Source organism: Symsagittifera roscoffensis, chromosome 7, assembly GCF_963678635.1.
Source record: "Symsagittifera roscoffensis chromosome 7, txSymRosc1.1, whole genome shotgun sequence".
NCBI classification, from domain to species: Eukaryota; Metazoa; Xenacoelomorpha; order Acoela; family Convolutidae; genus Symsagittifera; species Symsagittifera roscoffensis.
The window spans coordinates 12,783,154-12,794,573 of record NC_087068.1 but is presented as its reverse complement, the minus strand read 5'-3'; the positions used below and the strand labels follow the sequence as shown (position 1 = coordinate 12,794,573).

The 11,420-nt window shown below is 35.6% G+C and overlaps 1 protein-coding gene across 1 annotated transcript; it reads right to left on the bottom strand.

Annotated features, from left to right (window-relative positions):
- Window positions 1–5,698: 5,698 nt before the first annotated feature.
- Window positions 5,699–10,400, bottom strand: LOC134851126 (uncharacterized). The gene is made up of 3 exons (XM_063867068.1): window positions 8,740–10,400; window positions 6,493–6,682; window positions 5,699–6,267 (listed from the first exon to the last, which is right to left on the bottom strand). The coding sequence occupies exons 1-3, from the start codon at window positions 8,769–8,771 to the stop codon at window positions 5,749–5,751; spliced, it is 741 nt and encodes a 246-aa protein (XP_063723138.1). The 5' UTR covers window positions 8,772–10,400; the 3' UTR covers window positions 5,699–5,748.
- Window positions 10,401–11,420: the final 1,020 nt, after the last annotated feature.

The window sequence follows — 11,420 nt, the reverse complement described above, 5'->3', positions numbered from 1 at the left end:
CTTTTCTACTTTGATCACACCCACAAATTTCACACTTGAATACCACTCCCGAATGCTTAGACTGAAAGTGTCTTTTCGCTTTTGAGATGCCAGAAAAGTCAGCTTTACATACTGGGCAAATTGGTCTTCCGTCTGACATTTTACCGAACTGTGGGATAATACTTCCAAGTTGAGTTGCAACGGCAAAAGAGGCCGGGTTGTTTCGAGAGTTAGAAGCAGGCACAGGACTTGGTTTCGGCACCTAGTACATTGCAGCGATTTAATTCTGATATCTTTTTCAGGAAAATGTTTTTATAAGCGAGCGTTTTTGAAGCGATGGTTAAATCTATTTATTCCTCAGAGTTCGATGTACATACGAAGAAAAATCACGGGAAGCTTTCGAATTGAAGGAATAATGTATGCTGCATATACCACAAATGTCGAAAAGCTTCAAAGTTTAATCTATCGCGCCGCTTACTTCAAGTTTATGGTACAATCTTTCCATTGTTTTCAACATTCTAAATAAAATTCAATGATTATTAAAACTAAATTTTGCATCGTCTTTTCGCCGAGAAGTCTCTAGAGAAAATCAATTAAATAGACTCTGCTAAACTACTGATTTCGTATGCTAAAGCTTCAATAGAAGTTAAAATTGACGAATTTAAAAAATTCAAAAAAAAGTTAAAATTTTCGTATTTAAAACGGGCGTTTGAGAACAAGCATACCTTATTCTGACGAGGAGAGCTATTCGTGTTGTTCACCCTCCTTTTCACCGCCACTTTCTCTAGAACGACTGGAAGATAATCACCGCCCACTTTCGTTTTGAGATTCATGGTTCCAATCAAGTTTGAGGGAAACTCGTTCGTCAGGTATACGCAAAATTCATCGTCGCTTAACATCGCAAGACATTTTTCCTCCAAGGTTACTGAGAATTCTACAAGAGACATTGCAATTTAAGATCTGAAAACAATCGAAAGATGAAAAAAACCATCGTTTCGAATACATTTGGTCAAAACTATCGTGATTACTTCTAAAAAGGCCGGAGATCAAGGAAAAAACCTATAAAATCTCCAAAACACAACAATCTAGTTAACTTTAAAACAATCAGCCAAAAATCATCAGTCTCAACCAGGGGCGGAGGGGAGACGGACGCCTTTCCTCAGGGATTCGACCCCCTGCCGACCCAAAGGGATCAACATTTTCCAAAAAGTGCCTAAAAACGCTTTTTTCAGCCTTTTTTTTCAAAAATTTTTGGTCATTTTCCAAAAAGTGCCTAAAAACGCTTTTTGGGCCTCTTTTTCAAAATTTTGCCTGCGGCGCAGTTTCGTCAAAAAACAGACAAAACAGTGATTTAGGAGAGCTTGAAAAATCAAATTGGTTGACCTAAAAAAAAGGTAGACAAAATTTTCGAAAATAACAAGATGTTGCTTGCATTGAGCAGTAAACATCACATTCGTTGTTTTCCTTTATAAAGCAGTCAAAATTTTGACCCTGATAAAGGTTAGTTTATTTCGATCCTTAGCTTAGCTTGTTTATTGCACAAGAGTGGTTTCAATTTTTTGCTTAACTGCATGCAAACAAACAAAAAATAGATTCAATTCTGCAGTCTTGGAACAGCATTCATCATTTAATCGACTGTCAGCTTTTCCTAACACCAAAAACAATAGTGTCTAAAACAAACAAACTACAATTGACACACTAACAAGTCAGGTAAACGATCAACAGCTTGTTTCACATCGCAACTCAGTCATGTATCGAGAAATTTTTAGCAAAAACAAAGATTTTCATTATCCTTTTTTGCCGCTGAACATGCTCCAATGCTAGATAGTAAGTGCATTTATTTCACATAAATCAACAACTCGAATCCATACAATTTAAAAAAATTTGATCACTAAACTATATCTGAACATACAACACCCAACAGATTCGATTAAATAATCAACATAAAAATTGATACCAAAAAACTACGTTTGCTTATAAAAAGCAAAATGCTCAGCGCCGATAAAAACATTTTAATGAGGCGCTTCTTGTGGGTAGTTCTCATCGCTTGGACTTCTGAAAATTTGAGTTAAAATTGTTGCGCATTGTTCGAAATTGTTCTCGCAGTATCTGCTGATAATGAATGTTTCTTCACGAGATGATCACGCAACGCGTCTTTTCTTCTTTGGTCACATCCACAAATTTCACACCTTACAACGATTCCCAAGTGTTTTGACTGGAAATGTCTTCTAGCTCTTGTGATGTCACAAAAATCAGCTTTACACACTGGGCAAATTGGTCTACCATCTGACATTTTCCCGAATTGTGGTAAAATACTTCCAGGATGAGTTCTAACGGGCACTAGACTCTGAATGTTCGGAAATCCAGAGTTGGCCTGAGGCGAAGCTTTCGGTGCCTGAACAGAAAAGATAATTCATTTTTTGAGAATTGTAATGAGCAGAAACAGAGCTTTTAGTGAAATTATACGTGATAATAGGGGACCCTTAACATTTTGAATTCTTCTAGCTGGTAAGCTCCCAATTTTGATTGACTAAGGTAATTGCATATTCTAATTATTATTTTACTTAAGCCGAGAAAAGAGATTAAAAAAGCTAAAATCTTAGCTTTAAAGCATAACTTTCGGTTCTGAAAGAAATAGATGTTTCAAGGCTATAAGAGTTTAGAAATCAAGCTCAGAAGCTTGGTCGTTTTTATTGGGAACAGTTTTTGTTTAAGACTTAACTACCGAAAGAGCAGCTTAAAAACTATTATTTTCAACTGACACTCAAAATCACATTGGATCTAAACTTACATTATTCTGATGAGTTGTGAAAATTCTGTTCATTTTTCTTTTCGCTGCATGTTTCAGTGGACTCATGAAACCGAAATCCTCGTCCATTTTCGTCCTTATAATCATGGTTCCAATCAAATTTACGGGAAACTCGTCCGTCAAGTAAAGGAAAACTTCATTGTGGCTTTCCATAGAAAGCCAATGTTCTGCCATTGATAATGCAATTGCTACCACAGACATTTCAATTAACAATCTGAAAAAGCCACAAGCTGAAAAAGTGCAAACATTTTTACTTTTTTAAACGACTTAGGTTAAATCGTGATTAAAGTTTGTGATTTAGTATGTAGATCAGTCAGTAACAAGACAGACCGATGAGGCTATACATTGTGTCATCATAATATATCGCAGCAATACTTTTTTCCTAAATAGGCTTAGTTATAGCAAGAGCTATCAGTTTCTTGCAATTATGACAATATTCCATTTAATAGCTTTTTCTCAACTACATAGAGGCGAAGCGGAGAAACAAATAACTTGCTGCATAACACAAACATAGAATGAAAAATTAACCGACACAAAGTGAGGCAAAAAAATGTCAAAAAAGTTACCTATTTATGCCTCAACGTATTATGCATGATTCAGTTTCAGAAACACATTTCAAGTTAAGGCAATTGTCACTTTTAAATTAGCATCTCAGCAGAAAATACGAAGCGGTTCTAATGCCGACATGAGCAGCTAAAACTGTTTTTCTTTAAAAAAAACTCGGAAATTTCTTTAAAACCCCCCTTAAAACATCAAAACATAAAAACATTCGCTCATCAAATGACCCACTATCATGCAACTAAGGTCATATGATATAAGTTGAACCCTTTTAAGCCGAATGAAATAAAAAGAGAAAACATTACCGAAATTTTATCCAACCGAATTTCACAACCACCATGTTAAACAAAAATCAGATACAACAAAAATTTACACTGATGCGAAGCTATGCTTTTTAGACACAAGCGACAAAAATGCAAAAAAGAGCTCTAAACAGGCAAAACAAAGTGAACTAAAGAAAAGATTAGATAACACGTTGAGAAAAAACATCAACTTTGAAACCTGCTCCACGACCGCTAGTAATTTTACTAACACTAGCCACCAATAATCCAGCAAAAACTCCGACCTGATGATTAGGAAGGTCATTGGGCTTGTTTGAGGCTATAACTTTTTTCTACATTTTCATAACATCTGTTTCTTTAAACAGGAACTAACATTAGCCAAAAATAAAGCAACAACATATGCTAATACATTGCCTAGACTTAAAAAAAATAAAATGAAGCCACGAAATGAGCACTTTTATGCAGCCTCAAAAAACTCTCCGTTTTTTGAGGCTGAGGGAGGGACAAAATTTTGAGAACAAACTGATTTCAAAATCTCAATAAGCAGATCAAAATGCAAAATAAAACGTTCGACCATCAAGTTTTTTAGGCCATTACGTTGAAAAATTTAGAGAAATTTATCCGTTAGTTAGTTTGATCAAAAATTGACAATTAATCACAAATGCTTCCAAAGCTAACTAAAAAAACATCGGAGATCTTAACAACTCATACAGTTAACTTAAGCAATGTAAAAACAGACTGTTTTTTGAATCTTAAAGAGCTGTTGTATAGATATAATATTTTTTTCGTAAACTGAGGACAACTATAATTTGATGAAAAACTAACTACATAGAGATGAAGCTGCACTTCATATATACTAGCGAGAAACAATACATCACTCAGAAAAAAACATATATTTGATAGCTTGAAAAAAGCGCATTTTTGGCGGGATAGAAAATTGATTCCCTAACTACTGCCAGATATTTAATATGATAAATCGGATATTAACCATGACGCCTTAGAACTTACCTAAACACACATGCTTGGATAATGAGTTCAGGTAGCAAGGATTATACATTGAGAATGAGGTTATAGCTTACACTTACCATTTCAAAAAATTTTATCTTCGAAGTGCAATGTTTGACTTAAGGGTATTCGATTCAGCCTGGTGTTTTATTATTTAAATGACGAGAAAAATGCCGATTCTAAAGTTCAGTGCGCGGCTATGGAAAGAAAACATTTTGTAGTTAAAAAGCAGAATTTAGCTTTATATTGCTGACTGAAATTGTGATTTGTGTATTTTCTAATCAAGTAAATTAGTCTGAAAACGCAAAAAAGTTAGACCATCACGTTTTTTTTAACCAACACGTTGAAAAATTTCCATTAGTTATTCAGGGCTAAAAAATGACGAATAGCAAAAAATCTTCCGAAGTCAACTAAGAAAAAAGCGGAGCTCGGAACATCATATATGGATAACTTAAACAATGTAATGTCCAGACCAAACTTTTTTTATTTTCAATCAGCTATTGGATGGATACCATAATACTGTCGGAAATTGAGGTCGAATATATTTTGAGGAAAATCTAACAACAGAGATGAAGTTGCACTTCTTACGTACTAGCGAAATTTAACGAATCACTCAGAAAACAAAAGAACTTTATTTGACAGTTTGAAAGATCCCTGTACTACTGCCAAATATTTATTCCGAAAGTTAGAACACCAACCACAACGCGACAGAGCCTAGCTAAACACACATGGTTGCATATTAATTTCAAGCAGCAAGGAATACTTTGAAAAAGTGGATACTGCTAATACTAACAATTTGAAAAAATTGTGTTCAAAGTGTAATGTTTGGCTTTGGGGTATTTGATTCAGCCTGGTAAATTATGTTTTTAATTGACTTCGAAAAATGCCGAATCTAAAGTCCCTTGGGGGACTATGCAAGGAAAGATGTTGCAGTTTATAAAAATATTAAGCTCAAAATTGCTGGCTAAAAATGTGATTTGTGTATTTTCTAATTAATACAATACGAAATTTATGAACAAAAATATAATTATAATTAATTCAACATTTGGAAAATTCCAAAACCACAGAAAATGAAACATTAACTTTCAGAAAATAATCAGTTTAGCTGCAAGCACCTCATTTAAAGTATTTACTGTTTAAAGCACTGTCGCTGTCTTTTGCTATTAAACTAGCATTAGCTGCGAACATTTTGGCCACGTCTGGGGCTAAATAGTGCTGCTTCATCAAATGATTTTTCAACTTGTCTCTTCGAGTCATGACTACACAGCATATTGCACATTGCAGGCCCATTCCGGAATGTAAGGACAAAAAATGACGTCTTGCTTTGTCGCTGTTTCGAAATGTCATTTGACACATTGGACAAATTCTGCGACCGTCGACCATTTTGCCGAATTTCGGGAAAGTGGGACCTGATTTCGATTTATCTGGGGACAATTCGGGACTAATTTCTTCGCTTCCGAAACTGGGGCTGAATAGGTTAATTGTGAGGTCTGGACATGAAAGGTCAAGGTTGGATCGGTCTAGGTAGTTGACAGCTAAGTTCAAAGGGGATGGTAACACAGGTTTTTTTCTGAGGTCGAGGATGTTTTCGTCCAAAACGTCTTCGCATGCTGAACTGAATTGATGTTTTGGAATCTACACAAAAAGGAATAATGATGGATTTTCAAAACATAATAACGAGTTTTTCAACTTTTCTACACATATCCGTAAACTGAAAGCATGAAAAAATCTCAGAAAATGACCTATCAGTGATAGAAAAACAAAGTGGCCTGGTGATTTTCTCGTTTTATAAATTTCTGCAATCTTTTCTCTGCAATTCTTGCAATGTTTTGATAAAAAATATCCCAAAGGTGAGCTTACTTTTCGGGCGGGAGCGAGTGGTACAGATTGGGGCGATGATACCCTAGAGCATTGGGACCAGAAGCTATCCAGGCACCTCAAATCCAGGGCCTCTGCCTCATCTTCTGGTTCCAGTTTCACTTGCAACTCCTCGTGATTATCTCTTTCTCCTACTCTTTGCCATTGCGATTCAAGCAGTTCCATCGCACTTCTGAAATAGACACAAACACATGTTCTAAATTGATGTGTCACATGTTTGAAGAAATTATTATTTGAAACATAATAATATAAATAATGGAATCAACCTGAATGTGGCATATTTTGCTTCTCTAAGATTTCCCCTTCTTAAATTTAGTGGCACATTTCACCCCTCAGACATTTCGCCCTACATTTAATAAGGGTTTTTGTGCGTAAGATGTTATCGACAAATGAGTGTGTGTGTGGGCAAAATAAGCCACTAAACTTAAGAGGGGCGAAATAAAACGTTCTATTTATGCCCGTTACCTCTTGAATTTTCCTGAATTTTCACTGACTATGCGCTGCTACAAGCCTTTTAAGTGAATTTCAGAGTAGAAAAAATATCAAAAATAGTAGGGAAATCATTTATAATTACTCCATTGAAGTAAAAAAACAGGTTCAACAAATGTATCTCATAGGGGGAGCGGGAAGGCGAACCGCTAATTTTGGTAGGTTGGTAGCTTAAAGATTCGCTTCATGGCAATAAATCATAAACTCAAAGATAGAACCAGATTTTTTTAAGATTATGACTCAACTTATTTTTTTCTTTCTAATAGTAAAAAAAATTCAGAGGCCTATGTTTAGCGGAAACTTAAAATTCTGTTCTAAATGATATTCATAATTCCTAAATAAGTGTTTGAACAAAAACTGATAGATTGGCCAGAACAAGCAGTTAGCGTGCAAGGCTGTCAAGATTTTAAGACGACTAGACTTGCTGTGTGACTTGATACTTTTTATTATACTTTACTGGTACGCGTCGAAAAATTGAGTCCAAGACTTAAAATTGCGGCCAATGCTTAAAATTTTCAGTCCCCCCTTGACATTTTCTCAAATTCAATATACGAAAGCCTATTTAAAATGACTTTTGATGTTCTTAACAGCAGTATAACATGTCAGCGTGAACAAGTGAAGAAATTTTTTCAACCTTTCTTTTATCCAAATTGACGAATGATAAATTTTTAATCAACTTTATGCTTTACTTTTGCAAGAGGGGTGGGAAATTGGAAAAGAGCCACAATTGCGTCAAAATAGTGACCTCTAACTCATAGGTATGGGATGAAAAAAGTGCACAAGTCAACTCCAAACTAAATCTCTCCAACTTAAACAGGGAGCAGTACGGCGCTTTTCCAGTTTCCGACCCCCTCGTTCAGTCGTTAAACAAATTGTCTCAATTTTGGGCTATTTTGTACCCCCACCCCACCTTTCAATTTCATTTTTGAAAAATTAATTTAACATTGACAGAATGCAATGAAAACTAATATGGTGAACAAATTTGAACAGATTTGTTCTTCATACCTTACATAGTAACATCATGCTTTAGCGAAGTGGGGGGGGGGGGGGGGGGGAATTGGAAGAAAAGTGGGCGATTGGAAGAGAGCCCAATTTTGTTTTAACAGCTCTTTTTCCTCCCCCCCACACGAACATGAATTTTATGGTGTACCGGGTGGTTTTACAAGGTTAATTATGAAGACCAAAAATGTTTGTCATAACTTAATTAGTCTGTACGATAATTTTCATAACAATCGAACAAAGTGAACATAATTTTAACAAAAAAAATTTTGCACGTGGGGGGGGGGGGGGGGAAAGGAAAAAGAGCCGTTTTTACAATTTGTATGCAAGAAAACAACAGATTTTTTTTTGGTTCTGAACAGATTGGCAAAATTGATTACGCAAAGGGTTATAGAACTTAGAACAGGTCCGAGATCAAGTAAATATCTAAAGACCAAGTTAAGCTTGGATGAGATTTGTTAAGCGATTCTGATTGGCTGAAAATCAAACTTTAGACCCCCCCCCCCCCCCCCAATAGCTTGGAGAGTTTTAACTCGGTCCGACGACCGAAGATGAAGTAAGAGAGTTGTGCCTTGTGCAAGGAAAGGAAAGATTATAAAATTAAAAACTTCCTTTCAGAAATTAATGTCCTCAAAAAAACCACAGAGTTGACAACAGCACGTGAGAAAATAGCACAAATTTTCATCATGTTTTATCCAAAATTGGTTTAGAAAATATGGTCAATTATTGTTATTATATTACCTTTTAAGTGTCGAGTTACAGGACCGCAGCATCTTTTCAAAATAAAAATATATGTAAATAATTTTTTTTCCAACCACACGTTATCAGCTGGGCTCTGCAAAATCTTCAAGTGTGTAAAGTATCTCTAAAATACAATCCAATATCGTGTTATCGACTGGGCGTCCGGTCGTCTAGGAGATGCCTTCAGGTGTCAATGGTAAACAGACGGGTGGGGGAGGAATTATGGACAGTTTTCTGTCTTATTGGTTTGGAGGGGGACTATGGACGAGGACTAAAACGAAGGCAGAATATGAAGCCGAGCGCATGAACAGAATGAAGAAGGTGAGTTTAAACAATCACTGAAGTAATTTTTCGTAAGTACAGCTTTACGTACTTGAGAAAATTGATATTTGAAAAATGAAGTTATTGAACGCATTCATTCATGTTCTAATTCTCAAATATAAAATTTTCTTTCACATAATATAAGGTTATAAGGTTGTAAACATCCATGTTATGAAGCTGGAAATGATTTAAGCGACACTCAAAAACTGATTACAATAGCCAAAATATATATTTGCTAAGATTCGACTTCTAGATTGTTTAAACTTCAGAGAATCGATTCTGTTTGCTTCGAATGTACAAACAAATATCATAAATTGAAGGAAGTTAAAGGTCAAACTCAAAGGAAAAGGTTAAGTTCAAGGTCATAAAGGAAGTTTTGCATCAAATTCGAAATGTGCAGCATCTATTCCAAACTAAAAACTACTTGATTTCAATTGCTCATGTTTTTTGAAGGGTGTGAAATATTGAAAGATCTAACATAAGAAATTACAATGAGGACATCAATTTGAATTGATGTGGAAATAACGATTCAAAATAGATCCCAAACATAGACTTTCTTTCACGCAAAAGTAACCTGAAACTTGGAAGAGATGTAAGTTTCTAACTTTACGGCTAAAATAGACAATTTGAAAGAAACAAAAGCTTTGAAAGCCAAAATGGTTTCCCGTTTCACGTTTTGAAATTATTGCAACGCAGTTTTCCAACCCCACCCCTTATTTTTCCGCTTTGTTGCGTTGTGCGTTTCGTTGCTCGTTAAACTTACGTGAAGAATTTAAACGTTTAAATGTGAAGTAAAATTGTCGTATATTTTTCAGTATCTCGTTTTGCTTTCGGGCGTTCAGAACACACAACAGCAGAAAGGGAGGAAAAGCGGCAATAACTATAGCATGGGTGGGTGCAATGGGAAAGTGAATTTAGAATTAGAGCGGGGAAAGGGGGAAGGGAAAACACAACAGGGGGTTTTATAATTCCCCGTTCGAGACTAGAGCTGTAAAATACTATTATAATATGCAGCTCCCATTTTGAGGCACATTTCGATTCGGTTCCATTTCCCCATTTTGTAATGTAAAATACAGAGGGGCGGTTGGTTCACAAACCAATGTAGCTCTTCCAACAGTAGTATGCAGTAGTATTGTTGTATACGGTATAAATGAGCTATGCTTGCTTGCTTGCTATATTGCCAAAGAGAGGGGGACTTTGTGTGTATTGTAAAAGGGGTTAGGGGGACGTATTAAAACAGAGGGGGACAAATATTGCTAGCAAAATACGACCACCGACTAGCAAATTTTGCTGAGATAACAAGAGCTACGTGCTACTATCACATACAGTGGCATTATCTTGTATAATAGTCGGTATGCGCGAATTCCTATTTGCAAATCCCATACACGAGGGGGGAGGGATTAAAATAGCATTGTGGTTGTTGGCAAAATTTAAGGCTTACTACAGCCACCAAATAATTCTAATGGGGGTGTGGATTTTCATCAAGCCCCACCCCTTTGTGTTATAAAACACAGTTGGAATTTGAGGCCATATTCTGTCGCGGCGTTCCCCCTTTTCGCTAACAAAGCTAAGCTACCAATAGCAATACGTTTAACACTGTTGAACATAACACCACACTTCAGTTTAATTTGAGCTAGCGAAATGGTTTACAAAATATGACGAAAGGGCACGTGAAAAACTTTAACACATCCGGTTTCAGTAAAAACGTCGCCGTAACACTTAAACCTAAACTGTCTAATTTTGAAGATAAGCTAAAATCTAATCTGAAAACTAAGTGAACAAGTTATGGAAGCACCAAACTTCACGAGATTAGCTAACTTAATAGTTTGGCCCAATAGAGATCAATATTAAAAAAATTAAAACAATTCTAACTAAATCATTTGTTTTAGCACTATCGAAAAATTTATTTTTGTTTTCTTTAGTTTGAAGCTTCAAAAAAAACAAATATCACTTGAATTTCGAAGCATTAATGGTCCTCATTTATATGAAACCACTTTTGGGGTGGAGGGGCTGGCAGATTTGAATTTAAAATGTGAAAAAATTCCACTCCTTCATTTAAAGAACCATTTCTGCTCTAGAAAGGTCAAAGTATTTTGACCATTATACCAGACTGTCATGAGATGATCATAAATTAATGCTTTAAATTATAATTTATGATCTCAGCTACGAATTAGTTGGGAGGGGTAGTATCTGCATACATGTATCAGAAATAGAAATGCATCCAGCGAAAATACACGGAAATGATAGCAAAATGATGAGTTCGAACAAAAACAACAAATACACCCTACTTCGGTTCTTTTCAAATTCACCCTCTACTTTGCATATTTCCGTCTGAAAACAATTTCAGTTTTCATCATGGC

What these genes read in the sequence shown, in the direction of transcription:
- LOC134851126 (XM_063867068.1), bottom strand. Translation starts at nt 8,771, where the DNA reads ATGCTGCGGTCCTGTAACTCGACACTTAAAAG. An exon ending in TGTAACTCGACACTTAAAAG is followed by an intron (nt 6,683 to 8,739) that starts GTAATATAATAA and finishes TGTCTATTTCAG; the next exon opens with AAGTGCGATGGAACTGCTTG. An exon ending in CACTCGCTCCCGCCCGAAAA is followed by an intron (nt 6,268 to 6,492) that starts GTAAGCTCACCT and finishes CTTTTTGTGTAG; the next exon opens with ATTCCAAAACATCAATTCAG.